This window comes from Aptenodytes patagonicus, chromosome 12 (genome assembly GCF_965638725.1).
Source record: "Aptenodytes patagonicus chromosome 12, bAptPat1.pri.cur, whole genome shotgun sequence".
Lineage (NCBI taxonomy): Eukaryota > Metazoa > Chordata > Aves > Sphenisciformes > Spheniscidae > Aptenodytes > Aptenodytes patagonicus.
The window spans coordinates 9202102-9217716 of NC_134960.1; the positions used below are offsets into that span (position 1 = coordinate 9202102).

The window sequence follows — 15615 nt, forward strand, 5'->3', positions numbered from 1 at the left end:
GGGTTTCTGTTTCTGGAACAAGCTGATAAAGTTCTTAAAAGCTACGCTTCTAATTATTTGTTTTATTAGAATGATGTGAATAATGCTTCAGTAGTCCAGTCACCTTTAGCTGCTGAGCAGAGGGAGCAGCTAACATTTTGCAAACTATTTAATGTCCCAGCAATGACAAAGGCAAGCACGCATACAGTCCTTAGTGTATTATATAAATGTTTTCCTCTGCATGGATGTCATCTTCCAGGGCACTATGGTTCCCTGCATGTTCTGGTCTCCAATATGCAATGAAGCTGCACAAAAGAGTAAAAACCATGCTGTTAAACAAAAAACAGACAACAGAAACACAGAAGAGCAGATAGGTAAATCAACCAGCTCACTGGAAAAAAGTAAAATATGCAAAAACACTTAAACATGACTGATGAGTCATTTTTCCACTTGAGACATCCATACTTATAGTCTGCATGCTCCCTAATGCAATGAACTGATAATTATACTAATTTTTGCTTACTAACTAATGATAAGCAGCAGGATTTATTAATTTCTTTTTGCAATGTTTCCTATTAACTTGAGATTAAAAAAGAAAGTCAAAGTATGTGGTGGAGCAGTCAGCATACTGACAACATTTTCTTTCTGCAATCTAGTTTGTCCTATTAGTTAAAGCAGAAACAGAATACTTACTTTGCAAAGTCACCCATCTTCTTTGTATTGTATAAATATTCTAAGGACCATCCAGAATGAAAATAAAGAAAAAAGAAAGAAAACACATAATTTTCTTTAAGCCATCAGAAGCAAGTAAAGTAGAGGGTTCCAAAAAAAAAAAAAAATTCAAGAGTAAGAAACTAAATAAGTTCCGTAAGAAACTAAATAAGGGAACTTTAAGCATATGTTTTCAGTATAGGAAATCCCCATTATTTCCATGAGATCTAATTCATATGCCTTGGTCTAACCAAGAGCCTCTATGGAGAAAGTCTGGCACATAGAAAAATACTGGACATAGTTATATGAAACCAGTGCCCCTCCCATTGGGAAAGACTGGGACAACATGGCAACTGAGGAATGGGTAGGAGGAAATGAGCAGGGCAGGGGATGTGGGCTTGTATCATGCATCTCCTCCCCACACTGTGGGTCGACTGGTTGCTAAGGAGTCTGAAACATAAAATGACAAGACCACATTGGCACCTTGCTGTTCTATGCCCCAGAGGCTAAGGGGAAGAGCTGAGCAAGCAACCACAGCGCAGGGCACGGAGTGAGGCCATCCAGAGACCTTAGCTCACTTCCCTGAAGCAGAAGACATGTGGCATCTGCCACAGCTGCGATCAGACATACCTGACCAATCCTTGAATAAACACCTGTGAAAATGACTTACGTCTAGTGATGAACAGAGCCAAAATAAGGATGGCTAGAAGTACCGCAGACAAGCCAATCCCAATGTATAGCCCATTTTCTGAATACCGCTGAGTGCCATGCAACACAGACGCATTCTGTCAAACATGGAACAGATGAGCATTAGTGGCACTGAGAGCAAGAAGCCCATACAGTACCCAAAGGCCATTTGTGTGTTTTGCAACCCTGCAGTAGAAGTACACTTGAGAGCAAGAGCCTAGTTTGAGATACAGGACTAGTTTCAAGCAGAATCACTGCAACAGTTGTGTGAACCATGCTGTTAAACACATTGTCTTTTGAGATTGTCAAAGGACCTGAAGTTATGACAAATCCCATTTGTTCAGGTTTAATACTATTTGATGAATATCTTATTTTTTATGATTAAAATATCTCCTGATGTCACACCCTCCCTCCTTTTTGTCAGCTTATTCAGTAGTTATTTAAGGCTTTATACCAGTAAGTAAATATGCCTTCTCCTTGCATTGGTCTTTACCTAGGCAAAACTTCTTTCTGAAGCCAGCCGTTAGATATCTAACCTGTCATTAGGAACTCAGGCCTGGAAAGACGCTGAAGCGCAGTATGGTCCCTGACTTACATTCTGCACATGCAGCAGTATGAACGCCCACAGCACATACTGCCTTGTTGTACATCACAGCAGGCCTTCCCAAAGGCTGGCTTGGCTGTCTTGCCTTCCTGATAAAATTTGGGCGCCTGTCACCCTGCAATATGTGCTGGAGGACTCAGCAGGACAGACACAGAGCTGCCTGCTTGAACCCCATTGCACGGGAAGTGCAGGGCACCCCTGTGCTGTCAGGTGGTCTAATTTCAACTCTTCCCATATCCTGCCATACCTGCAGGTTTGAAGTTACATCCAAGCAGTCTGAGGTGCTTGAGCAGGGACCAGAGGCCTGAAAGACAGTATAGATGTTGCTAAAGCTCTTCCTGCATTAGTAGGAAGTACTTTATGCATGCAAAGCAGGTTTTTTTTTTCCTCTTTAATAATGAACACATAAGCATTCTTTCATAAGCACTAAACATGCAGACTAAAAAAAAAAAAATATTCTTTCACAATCAAACTAAAGCAGTAAAAGTTAACTGTAGGGATAACCCAATAACCTCTCTTGTCTATCCACTTTGTCTAGCTATGCTATAGCACAGAGATACTTACAGTCTGAGGAGCTTCCGAAGCAGAAACCAACGGCCACGTTCTTGTGATGGTAAAGGATGATTCACTGGCACTCCCATGAGCTGAGCAAAGGCAAGACAAACACATCACTTGCACAGATAACCACTCTGCCTTGACAGAGGGGAATTTGTACTGCTGACTTGGGACCACCAAACCTAAATCTCTCTCTATCAGGAGTCTCGGCTCTGCATATCATAAAGAGGTTGGTGCCTTCAGAGGGCAGCACAAAACTCTGAATACCGGAGCCTCTGCTGTCCTTTTCAGAGCTTTGAATTCCTTCCAGGAAACACCTAGCTCTTGCTGTTATCTCAACAGAGGGCCTAGAAGGAAGGAGTTACCAAGGTAGGCTCTGTTTTTGGAGCCAAGAGGCGGCAGCGGATGCCTAAAGCAAACTTAGGTTATCTGATGAAAACTGATTAAGGTCAGCTCAGGGCCTCGAAAGAGCAAGTGGTGCAGAGTTAGAGAAAGCAAGCAATACTTTTAAAGTACCGGGTGGCTATACAGTAAACAGACTGACCAAAGTGTGATACGTTTGCATAAGGACCTGCAGCATATTTTGAGGTAATTTCCCAGAGCAAAGCTGTTTGCGATATTTAAAATTCAGAGCTACAAACTTATGTCTTCCATATCATCAGTCTCGGTTTCTCCATGTGATGTCAGATGAGACTGAAAACAAAACCTCCTGTTCACATTATGACAACCCCAGCTGGTTCCTTTGATGTTTTTAATTGTTACCCTCATCCCAGAACTTTGTTTTGAAGAGGACAGGATTATCTGCTTCACTGTTCTCTTCCACTGGAGATGCTGGAGTATTCCTACATCAGAGGCACAGGGCCACCTGCCTTTTCCAGTTTCTCTCTGTGTGAACATGCACATATTAACTCGTATTCTGAGAACATAGAAAATTGTTCCAGCAGCAGCTAAGGAAGATGTCACAGGGTTAAGAAAACCCGTGAGTTCTAAGATTGGAAGCCATGTTATTTGCAACTAGAATAGAAACAGTCTGAGAAAGTTTTCACTTCTTCTTCCAAAACGGAAATGCAACTGTTGTAATATTTTAGAGCTGCTTAGCTGGAAACATCTGAAGTGGAGGGAGAAATACAAATGGCATCCCTGATTTTTCTTTCAAAATCCAGAGAATAAGCTATTGTTACACTATGAGCTCTCTCTTGTGTACTGGAAATTAAAGTTGTCTTTTTCAGACTGAAAAAATGCAGCTGAGTGGGTGTACCATAGAAGTCTATAAACTTGTGAGTGGAATGGAGAAACCGAGTGAGGAATAGTTGTTCACTGTCTCTTCCACTACAATGAGGGGCCTCACATTATTAAATATGCATAGGCTACAGAGGACAGGGGCAGCCTCTGAGACACACATTATACCAGGGTAGAAGAATACTTTGGCGCTGTATCACAAAATTACTGCCCTGTTTCTATGATCCTCCTTAATCATCTGCAGTTGACTGCTACTGAGATAGGATCCTGAACTAGATGCACTTTTGAGATAGTCCAATAAAACAGTTCTATGTTATAGAGCAACAAATAAATCGATTAAATAGTGGGCACACCCAACTTCTAAAAATTTGTTTTACTGTTCACGGGATGCATTTCCAGAAGACAAGGTGAGATTTTATACCACAAAGAAAACAACATACGAAAACAATAGCCACAAGAAAAACAATGCTTGCAGCACCAATAAAACATCTACTTAAGCATAACACCTGGAAACAAACTTCCTCCCACATATACGTGTTCCTTCTGTTGGACTCTCAATATAATGTCAGGCAGAATTTAAATCCAAGTTCTGATCTCTGCTTCTATGGTAATGTTTAGTAAATTTTAGCCAAGACATTTCTATAATCTCTCATTTTGTTTCCTTCCTAAGATCCCCATTTGCAATATAGCTTATATATGATATTGAGATTAATACTTGGATAAAAGTTACCTGAGGTCTGTTCAGACGTGTAAATGTGAGGACTTGCAGTAGAGATCCTAGCTGATGTTAAAAAATAAAACCAACATACATTATAATTAACCTTAGTGTGCGTTTATGTAGTGAAAAAGTGTTTCTATAATAAAAATTTACTAGCACCAGCTACACAAGTACATCTATCAGCCACTTGTTCCATATATTTTGCTTTTTACAAACAAGAGAAAAACTAAAAATCAAAGGAAGAGTTGATAAAAAAAATTGTCTATACTAATTTTGTGTCCCTGGGCTTTACTCTGGAATCAAGCAGGGAAAATGAAGCACCGTTTTCAATGAAAAGGGTGCAAATATAGCGCTTCAGATTAATTAAGTTCCCTATGCTGCCCTTCCTCTTAAATTCTTCAAACAGTGCTTCTAAGCTCAGTAGTGCTGTGCACCATGAAACAAAGAACCATGTCCTTTTTTTAATTGCAGTGACTGTGCTGGGATTACAACAATGCCAAATACAGCTTAATTTAAACAGCACTAACAGCAGAACTGCAAAGTCCTAAAGATCAGTCCTATGGATGATTATAGAAATCATTTCCACCACAAGCTTTGAAATCCAGACTCAAGAGCAGATTTACCACAATAGTACTGACACAAGAGAGCGCCTCTGCACTCACCTTTCTCTATCACAACCTTGTGATTACTTGTCTGATCATTGAACCACCCCGAGATCTCGACGCGGCAACAGTATATCCCACTGTCTCCTTCCTCGGCGTTCACGATCGTGAGGGACACGTCACCCATCTGCAGGTTCCCTTTCAACATATACCTTCTATTGTACTGCTCTGTCACCTTCCATCCATCTGTCCAGATAATGGTCTGGTAACATTTTGAAACAGGGCAGCTGTCACGACCCCAGCACATTGATGTGATGTCTTGTGTCCTCCTGACAGTGTAAAAGCAGGGCACAGTGATATTCTGACCAACCTTTCCTTTCACAAGTGATCCCAATACCGTGGGGCCTGTGGACAAAGAGACAAACGTAGTTGTTGAGCACAGCGCATACAAGTGGAAGCTTCTCGTGCATCTTGCATGACCTGATACCTCCCATCTCACAAACACCACCAAGCATTGCTGGATTGGGTTTTCCATGAACAGATGTGAATCCCAGCAGGACTGACGCAGTGAGGGATAATGATCGGGCCAGTGATTTGTTCAGAATGTGTCTCTAGCCAGAGAAAGAAGAAACACACTTTCTGCAGCCTCTGCAGGTAGACAGAGAGGTGAAGAGAGAACAGAGTTTGGATCTGCACAACTCGGTGGCTTCTCTTCAGCCATGTCTGGTTTGTTAGCTCTTTATTTTTTTCCTTAGTTCAGACCTAATCCAAGCCACACACGGGGGAACAGTAAGGCATTGACTTTCATTAAAACTATTGTGGGAAGCTCTTCCTCCCTTTCAATGAAAACCTGCCATTTAGTCGCTTTCGTCAGAATAACCACTGCTGAACACATTTCCTCTTTTCTTGCCTAATGACAGATTTTGCCTATTCCTATCAGAAGGGATTTTTCAGAGCTTTTCTGAGAAATTTTATACCCTCTTTTTTCACTGCCTTATTTTCTTCCCTCATTGTTACACAGTTTCTAACTGCATAATGGTTCCCATTAAAAGTAATTTTTCACATTTCCAGAGGGCTGTGTCACGCTATTCAAGTCAAAACACTGAGACCTAGCAGCCAGTAGCCCATTCATCAGAGTGAGATAGTTTATTTCGCTGTATTTAGACCACTCCAGTCTATATTCCCTTTAGGAGGATTTTAATAAAAGCTGTATTAAGTGCCAGCCATTTGTGCTCTGGTGATCCAGTCACAGCCATCCTGTAACCACCTTCTTCTAACAGGTTACGCAGCGGGGCTCCTGAGATGCACATTCTGTCTGCTTGTACTTCAAAGAAAATTGTTTGCCATATACTTACTGCTACACATTTCTTATCAAATTCAGTAACACGGGATCACATGTGTAAATATTTCGATCTATCCGTATTAACATTTCAGGGATAGAATTCTCTGCAGCGAGTATAGGCAACAAATTATCTCTATTAAAAGTCTAGCCCAGTCTATAATTAGGAAGGGAGCTCCCCGAGGCAGGTCCGCCAACATGCACCGGTGGATCCTAAGCACTGTATGGCTTGATTGCAATTATCCCTTGTGAAAAAGCTGTTTTCCCCAGCTCAGCTCAGTCATTTTCCTACCCTAAGCTATTATAGTTAAAAATAAGTCTGCATTCAGAGACTTTGCCACAATAGCATATTAGAAACTAATCTCTGAAAATAACGTATGTTATTTAATATAAAAAAGCAAGCTCTGAATTAATCTCACCATAAATGGCTTTATAAAGAAATAGATGAAATAATATCTGTAATATCCCTTTTCTTTCTACTGAACACATTCTACCACCAAATTTTTAATGTCTATCTGCCTATACTAGTACCACTCTGCAACCTGTTGTTTTCAGTGCTATTGCCTTTAACAGTATTTTCCTAGGAGGACTGCTTTCTCAGAATAAAAAAGGAGAAATTATCAATTTGTCCCAATAAAATTTCATATTGGCTAAAAAACACCAGAAGCCACAGCTGACCTTTTCCCTGTCTTCCTAAGCATTCACCTTCACAAAGCCTGTTGACGTGAAATAGTTTATATCTTGGTTTATATCTTTTCTAAAATGCTTTAAAGTTCTCTGCTCATCTCAGATCATCATTATCTAAAAAACCCCAAAAATCATTCACTAATAAGACTGGCAGACCACCCAAGAAGCAGTGTCTTTAAAACCATCATACCCTCAACATGATTTTGTTTTAAAAAGGAGATAAGGCCATCAGAAGACTATTAAGCCACTGTGATAAAGTTCTGTGCATAACACGAAACTGCAGTTTCTGTGCCATGGGGCCACTCTTCCCGTTGCAACATAAAATCTCTCTCTTTGCAACCCTCAGAAACATTGATGCATGTTACCTCCATCCACCTCCACCTATTCATTTAGGCCCACTTAGTTACCTGTAAACAGGATCAGAAGAATCCAGCTCATGCAGAAATAAGACGACATTGTGGCTGAAGACAAGGAACAACACTCCTGTTCACCCTTCGGGCACCTACATTCAAGAAAACATCTTCTTTGTAAAGTTCTGGTTTTACTTCTTAGTAAGTCATCTCCAGACACAGCTGAGAATGCCCTTTAGTCTAATCTGGATTGCCTTTCCTGTGGTTAGTCTGTTAGTCTCTAGCAGTACAGCCAAACGCTGCTGCCGATGGGGTACACAGCTGCTCTTGCTGACTGTGGTTTGACTAAAAGGCTAAACACTTCGCAGCACTTCAGAAAAGTACTTCTCGTTTTTTCCAGATCTGCTTGATTACAGTAGATGAAACTTATCAGCACCACCGAGCTGGCACAACTATCAGTAATCCCTTGCCCCATACTGCTTCCCACACCTTTTTTTGCCATACTAGATAGAATTTGGATAAGAGATTACATAGGGTATGTAACAGACTATGGTAAACAGAAAGGACTTGCAAAGTAACAGATTCCTAGGAAGACTCACTCAAGCATTTAATCATATTTCTGGTTTTAATACTTAGAAGCAGCTCAGAGCATCTTTAGGCAAACGCTATTTTCTTTGTAGGCTATAATTTGGTAGTATTGGAAAGCTGCCCTACTGTTACACTGTTGTAGCTTAACAGAGTTACAGTCTTTCATCATCTGACTCTTAAAATTCTGTATGTATCTGGGCTTTTGCAACATAAAGTAACACACACAGAATACAGAGGTCTCTTTAAAAGTAGTGTGAAAACCACATCGTTTCAGGCTCAAGGCTCGCTTTGACAAAATGTTGCTGAAATACAGCTTTTGAGAAATGGTATTCCCTGGCCACTCTCCCTGTCCCTGGATTACCTAACTCTTCTTGAGGACATCTTGTCTTTTCATATTGTTTGGACTAGAACTGCAGCTGTGATCAAGTGTATTTGATCTAGGGCCAACAAATGTTCTTTGCTGAAGTAACTAATCTATTTTACTCTGTTTTATACAGACAAAATTAAGTTGTAAGGAGTTACTTTTTATAATAGTATAACTGAATAATAATATTATATATAATATATATTATAATAATAATATAACTGAATAACTGAAACAGCAGAAATGCTTCCAAAAACAGACCCAAAACCATACATTAGGCTAGAATCAGAACCAGCAGAGCTGTCTGGCACTGACTGCTTTACATGAGAACAAGTCACCAAAGTAACAGTTTCTTTAAGTGAAAAGGAAGAAAATCAAGGGATTAAAGTAGTCAAGAGACAAACACTAGCAACATACCTGTAGGAAAGAGCTGAGGGAAGGAGGGAGAAAGGGTGTTTTTTGTATGCGGTGGCTGGAAGCAGGACTCTTAAGAAAATGCCTCCTCTTTACTCCTCTTGTTTCTGGGGAAACAGGAAACTGCAGATAGCTGCTACAGGAACAATTCTGATCATTAATGGCAGGATCCTGAAACTGCTCTGCACAAAAGGAAAAGGCAGGGCAACCTGGCTCTGGCAGAAGGTGGGTCACCACATTCACCACAGCCATGCCATGATAGCGCATGGCACCAGGTGATGACTCCTCTTGGTGGTTCAGTGTGTGACAAACATCCACCTGCAGACCAGGACACGTCCCTTCTGCCAGTTACCTGCAATAACGTGCAGTGTGCATGGGTCCACATGGATTTCTCCTGTGCATAGGCCATGTCTGAGCTCTGAAATAAATAAATAGGGTAAGAAAGTAAGGACACTGTTATCCCAGTGCTCTGCTTGAGCCCATTCTACTCACTTCACCCATGTTGTTTCGTTCATACGATAGTCTACAGTAGTTTGGGAGCCATCTACTGGCTGTATCCCCAGGAAAGCCATTCTGGTCACATAGTAAGAGAATGTGAGAGCTACAGGGCAACAGTTAACCCACATGCTTTAGATTTCATCTCAAACACGGACCATATGGAATGCCTCGATATAATTTCTGTGTTTCTACATACCTGTTTTGCAAGTTCCTGTTTTTTGTTTGTGCAAGAAATTAGCACCATTTCTATAGAAAAGGTGCCAACGTCATCTTTTTCATGCAGCCCTTAAAGTAGCAGCACATTTTTTCTTGACTCAGAGCATATAGTCAGATCATACTTTGTGAAAATAAAACCAAACCAAAACATTAAATACTGAAATAAGTTTAAAGCATTGCTGGAAACATCTCTTCATTGCACTATTTTAAAGCCATATCATTAAATAGCTTTTCTTCTTTTCCTCCTAGATGATCAGAGCTACAAACTTTCCCCTTTTATCCACCAGTGACACATTTGGCTTCTCTGTATCAAGAAACTTTTGGAACTTTTCAAGTAACTGTACTTCTGCTATCCCTGTGCTTGTTCAGATAGTGTAATAGAAGGGCTGGGCTTTTTTCTTTCCTTTTTTTTTAATTAAGAAAACATCCAACAAAATGCTGCTTAACACCTGATGTTAACTTTATCTCATCACATTTCATAAGGCATATATAATCCAACACATATTGTATACATTAACATTTCAGGGGTAGAATACTTCAAATGTTATCACATCCAAAAATAAAATCAGGATTTGCTGAGGTAAGGAAAGATCTCATGATCAGGAGCAGGTTAATTAACACACTAGAGAAGACAACATTTATAATCAAATTTGCTAGTCAGTGAGTCACATCATCCTACGAAATGCCCATTTCCCTAGACTAACAGGCATATGCCACCCACTGCCTTCACTGCAGCTACAGCCCGTTGTTTTCCCAAAAGCAAAGCTGTAACAGAAAAAGGGAAAGCTATCACTTTGACCTGACAACGGAGGAAAAAGTCAATGTTTTGGCCCCACAGCTTTCTAAGGGTTTGCCTTAAACATAGAAACATAGAAAAAAATAGTCTAGAATAAACAAATTATTTGTGAACCTTTTTGGAAAGTGAAAGCAGCCTTAAGTATTTTTTAAATGACATGATCCCCATTTACCTCAATGGTTTCACAAAAAAGTTCACTGCAATCATTACTTGCTGCTAGGACCCAGCTTGTGCAGTATTTTGTAACTACGGTACCCAGGCCTATGACTTTATTAAAAGCATAAAAATTAGGAAAAAATTAATAGAAAACCATTGAGCATCTATGACAGTTCTTTTTGAATGGCAAAGTTAAAACATCCGTGACAAACTGTAGTTCCACAGTGCATGACCTCTCTTATCCAGGAGGCACTAAATGTTTCTTCACATCTTCCACATGAAACAACATCTGCAAAGTAGATACCAAATTAATTCTGCTCACTTGCAACTGTTTTAGTTACCTACAAGCAATATAATTTAGATCTAGTCTGAGGAGAAGGAAGGAAACAGCGGTGGTTGAATAAAGGACAAAAGTCTTAACTTCGTAAAATTATTTACACATTTCTAATAAAAACATGTTTCTACTCCTTTATTGTTACTTACGATGCCATGTGCACTTAAAAGAGCAGATGATGTCCTCCAGTGAGTCACAGACTTGCTTCAGTTCATTTCATCTTTATCTGCACTGAGCTCAATCCCCACCACCCAACAGCTAAGTACTTTTGCCTGCCCATTTCTGAAAACAGAATGATCAAGTGAAACAGAGACATAGCTTGTTAAATCACGGTTAAAAATAGAGTTTGTGTGAGTGCCCTCACCCATAAAGTTTACCTGGTTTTTAGCTGCTGTACATACTTTGGAAAACATACATAATGTATGTTTTACACGGCAAAAAGACAGAAGTAGGATTTCCCTGCCACAAGGGGCAGGGTAAAGAAGCCACTTCTTCACTATCAAATCACTCTTTTCCTCTTGCTATGGGCGGGTTGATCCAACTCAAATGTTCTTTAAACATGGCTGATATGGCTTCCACTTGATGGAATACTTGCAGGTTCTTTCAAACTTAGAAGTTCTCAAATAGTATAAAGGCTAATTAACCAATCAAACTCTCCTTCCTGAGAAAAATGCTCAGCTGGGCACAGAGCCCACCTAAAAGGCAAATACAAAGCATCCGCACTGCAAAATATTAACTTCATGCATGTATATTAACTATGCAGGAAATATAAGTTAGTCTAAGCATTTATGTGTAAAAAAAAAAAAAAAAAAGAGAAGGCATTTTTGTAAGCTCACGACTGGTTATGATGCACATCTAAGAAAATTAAAATCCAATTGATTTTAATTCATTTCGTTGTTGAAATTCTTGACAGTGTGTCTCTATAAAGCAAATTATACCACATTATATCTGTAATAAAGGAATGCTTATGTTCTCTTTAGTACAGTTATATTATTACAAAGCTAGAAAGGAATGGATTTTGCAGACTTGACACTGATTTTGTTTTTAATATTGAATTATGCACACCTGAAAGGACCTACTGAAATTGTAAATAACTAGCACTTATTTGAAATGGAGGAACTGTCAACTGCAATTCCTCTCACTCAGATAGATCCCTTACTCGCTTCCACACTACAAAGCAATTAAAAAAAAAATTAAGCATACCCAAAAAAGCAGAAAGTGACAAATGAAAGTACAACAGAAAAAGCTAACTTTAATCTGTGGCTTCCACCTCACATGATACAAAAACATGATACATTTAACAAAAAGTTTTTTATTTCTACCAATAAACACACAAAATCTGACAAAATATTAAACATTTTCATCTGCCTAGTCCCTCACAACCTCCAACAGGCGTACAATAAATGCTTTGTCTGCTTGTACAACAGGAAAACAAAATACAACATATACCCTCAGAATGCATTCTGCCTCTCACTATGGCAAGCTAACAAAGTAAGACAGTGTTTTCTTCATGTCATTTCATCAATAATGCTACACATCGCTGCATCTTTGTCTAAAACCTGATCTCTCTTGCCACCGGAACGCTCCCTCTGTTTTTCACTGTGTCCCATACAGCTGCTGCCATCATCAGTATCCATTATTTCTGCTTTCACTCGCAGTCCTCCCTCTGAATGAGGCAGATCATCAGGCAAGGAAGCCAGGCAGTTCTGAATCATCTCTACAACTCGCTCTAAATGCTTCTGAAATCGCTCTGCTGTTTCCAAACGCTGACGTTTCTGCACCTCCATCATGACTCTCAGGGTCTCCCTAGCTTGGTGAGGACGATACTCATTTATAAGATGATGGACATGAACAAAAAGCAGTTTCAAGTCTTCCAGTTTCTCCTCTCGCTTTATACTCCCCGGACTCCTTATCAAGATATCCAAGAGGTCCAAAAAGTTGACCAGGATAGACATATTAAGTTTTCTTAATTCCTTCTTGTGATCGAACTGCATAGGATGTAACCGTTCAATACCCTGGCTCTCCAAGGGTCGAATAATCAGATCATCGCATTGAAACTGATTACCAAACATCATATAACTGTCTTTCACAGGTGGAGGTGGCTTTGGAGCCAGGCCTTTACGGATATTTTCATCGGTATATTCTTTTATATATTGCATTGGAGGTGGAGGAAGGGCACTCACTTGCTGAGGTTCACCCATTTTTGCCAGACAAAAATACCTAGAGAGTATCCCAAGAAATATATGTGAAACAATTTGTGTGACAACCTTATCATATAAATAGAAACAAATGCAATACAAGAGAGCTGGCTGTGAGAAAACGAACCAGAAGAAAGTCATCTTAATGTGTAGAATATGGGAAACTCCCGAATAAATCCAGTAGCTTTTCACTAAGGTATACTTTTAGCAGGATTAGCTTCACTAGAAGGCCGTTAAGCATTCATTTCTCGAACATGAAAGACCAGCCTGTAAACAGAGCAGCCACAGGAAGAGAGGGGAGACCCCTTCCCTAGCTGAGGCCTGGCCAGGCAACACTACGGCCCGCGAGAGGGGAAACCGCGCAGCCCGGCGGCGGGCAAGCACCGCTCTCAGGGGAGGATGCGGCCTCGCGCCCCGGGTCCACAGCCACCGCCGCCGACCTGCTCTGCTCTGGGCCGGGCCGGGCCAGGCCAGGCTCTGGGAAGGCCCAAGCCCCACCGACGGGGTTCGCCAGGCCCCTGCTGAAGAGAGAAGAGCCGGGGACGCGCTACGGCAAGACCCCATCGGCGACTGATCACGTACCCGGCGGAGGGGACGGCCCCGCTCGGAGCCCGCGACCGCAGGGACCGCCCGTCCTCACCTGCCCGCCGAGCTCCCCTCAGCGCAACCGCCAACTCCTCGCTTCCGGCCAGCGGCCCGATTCCCTTCCCCTCCATTGGCTCGCCGACCTCCGGGCGGCACGCCCTGATTGGCCCTCCCGAACACCGGTCAGAAGCTTGCTCCACTCACCGCAGGGGCTCCCTCGGGAGGCGGTGCCAAGCACCGCGGGGCGGGGCGAGCCGTAGCTCCCCGCGGAGGGCGGGATGCGCGTTGTGGCGGGCGGTGCCGGGCGGTGCCGGCCCGACACGGGCCCTTCAGGGCGCTGCCCTGCTGTGGGACGGGGCAGCACGCAGCCCAGCCCGGGCGGGGCGGGGGGCCGCATCCCGACCGCCGTTGTGGGTCCCCCGGGGGCGTGGGGCTCCCTCACCAGAAGCCACTCCTGAGGCGGCAAGGCCAGAGGCCCGTGGGGGCGGGAGCGACCGGCCTGGCGTTTGTCGGCCTGGGGGCCCCCCCTCGGACGCTTCCCCGCGGCGCTGAAATAGCGTTTGGAGGCAGGCGTTTCGTTCCCCGCTGCTGGGAAGCGCCGGCTGCTTTGAAGGAACATTCAGATCGGGATCTGCCAGCGCGATTCTTGCACGTTAAGCACGGAGCTACGCAGTGATGGTACAGCGTGTGACCATGTGCTGTGTGGCGATCGTACGGTACGCAGTGCTTCCAGGCGCCAGAACCGCGGGCGTTACCCCGGTCGTGAAATGAAAGCGTTACCCCGGAAAGGGTTTGCATCGTTCCTTCAGCTGGGTACCCTAAACCTGAGTACGTAAAGACTGTAACGAGCAGCTGGGCTCCGTTGTTTTTCTTTCAGTTTTGTTTTAGGAGGAGTTGAAGAAAAAAATGTGGATTTACGTTTTTCACCTTGTGGATCGTGGGGAGCTGGGCTTGCTGGCATCACCTCTGCAGGGATTTCTCCCTGAAATGGCCAACAGGAAGGGATTTTTTGACGCTTGGCCATTTGTGTCCCGTTTTCTCCCTTCCTCAGCAGATGGCAGCAGTGGCCTTTGTCTGACAGGGACCCGTTGTGTGTACATGCAGTATCATTTACGGATTCACTTTCCAAGATTGATCATTCACCAAAAGAAAGTTTCGATTGAATGATAACTACTTTGGATGCTCTTAATTATTTCTAAAACAATGCAAAGAAACTCCAGAATAGTTTGGTTTATTTGACTAGAAAACCTGAAAAAATTTACAGCTCACATCTTACTGAATATCTGAATAGATATTTAAATATTCCAAACCAAACAACACTCTACAATTGACAATGAGTGCAACCCTGGCTGCAAAATAGGCTGAACTCTTTTTATTTGTAAGCAAAGTATATTTTGGGGAGGAAACGACCCCCTTTGAGGCATTTGTTCTCAGCTGATGTAGCGAGCACCTGTCACATCAGAAGGCTCTTCAGTGAACTTGCTGAAGAAGTCTCTCCCATTATGAAGTTCAATGCCCTTGTTCTCTGGCAGTGCTGTACTGTATTTACACATTTTACATGATGTTGCTGATTAATTATTACATTGTTTCTTAGTCTCATATCTTTTCATTACTTAGTCTGAGTTAAAGGTTTGTCCTTTTCTCTATATTCATGCAGATTGATGTCATCAGTGTGATTATAGTTTAGTATTTCTCCAAGTATACGTATATAGGGATGTGGCCTATATTATGTTTTCAAATGTAGGCTCAAGGATTTTTTTTTTTTTTTTTTTTTTAAGTAACTAGGCCTCAATTTATGCATATTGTCCAAAGGAGGGTATTCTTACCATTTGGCAATGACTTACAACTTTGATTTAGGGAAAACTGACGGTAAATTGATCTGGGCACACAATTTGTATTTGCCAATAGTCTCTAGACTGACAGATCTGATGCCATCTGATATCTGAAGCAGTATCTTCACATTTTCTGCCCTTGATGCCATTACTTCTACCTAAA

The 15615-nt window shown here is 41.9% G+C and overlaps 3 protein-coding genes across 5 annotated transcripts in view; 1 reads left to right on the plus strand and 2 right to left on the minus strand.

The window, feature by feature from the left end:
- Positions 1–42: 42 nt before the first annotated feature.
- Positions 43–9207, minus strand: LOC143166073 (hepatitis A virus cellular receptor 1 homolog). Of its 2 annotated transcripts, XM_076350128.1 has the most exons (10): positions 9190–9207; positions 8841–8944; positions 7529–7623; positions 5156–5500; positions 4506–4556; positions 2546–2625; positions 2229–2285; positions 1361–1475; positions 673–712; positions 43–284 (listed from the first exon to the last, which is right to left on the minus strand). In XM_076350128.1, exons 3-10 carry the CDS (start codon positions 7575–7577, stop codon positions 191–193), a joined length of 831 nt encoding a protein of 276 aa, XP_076206243.1. In that variant the 5' UTR covers positions 7578–7623; positions 8841–8944; positions 9190–9207; the 3' UTR covers positions 43–190. The 2 variants fall into 2 exon arrangements, with proteins under 2 accessions (XP_076206243.1, XP_076206244.1); XM_076350129.1 differs by lacking the exons at positions 4506–4556; positions 8841–8944; positions 9190–9207 and having other exon boundaries at positions 7529–7784.
- Positions 9208–12069: 2862 nt separating this feature from the next.
- On the minus strand, positions 12070–13743 carry MED7 (mediator complex subunit 7). Of its 2 annotated transcripts, none has more exons than XM_076349710.1 (2): positions 13676–13743; positions 12070–13057 (listed from the first exon to the last, which is right to left on the minus strand). In XM_076349710.1, the coding sequence occupies exon 2, from the start codon at positions 13036–13038 to the stop codon at positions 12346–12348; it is 693 nt and encodes a 230-aa protein (XP_076205825.1). In that variant the 5' UTR covers positions 13039–13057; positions 13676–13743; the 3' UTR covers positions 12070–12345. The 2 variants fall into 2 exon arrangements, with proteins under 2 accessions (XP_076205825.1, XP_076205824.1); XM_076349709.1 differs by lacking the exon at positions 13676–13743 and adding an exon at positions 13618–13675.
- A 283-nt stretch (positions 13744–14026) lies between these two features.
- Positions 14027–15615, plus strand: part of ITK (IL2 inducible T cell kinase) — a 43700-nt gene continuing 42111 nt past the window's right edge. Inside the window, exon 1 of the mRNA XM_076350143.1 lies at positions 14027–14448. The gene's annotated coding sequence lies outside the window, so the exon portion shown is untranslated. The remainder of the gene's footprint in view (positions 14449–15615) is intronic.

Bases quoted from the DNA above. Each gene is read 5' to 3' on its own strand.
- LOC143166073 (XM_076350128.1), bottom strand. From the start codon at position 7,577: ATGTCGTCTTATTTCTGCATGAGCTGGATTCTTCTGATCCTGTTTACA. The intron at 2,626-4,505 runs GTAACTTTTATC...GCCTTTGCTCAG, and splicing joins CACGTCTGAACAGACCTCAG to CTCATGGGAGTGCCAGTGAA. The intron at 285-672 runs GTAAGTATTCTG...TCTTTTGTGCAG, and splicing joins AAGATGGGTGACTTTGCAAA to CTTCATTGCATATTGGAGAC.
- MED7 (XM_076349710.1), bottom strand. From the start codon at position 13,038: ATGGGTGAACCTCAGCAAGTGAGTGCCCTTCCTCCACCTCCAATGCAA.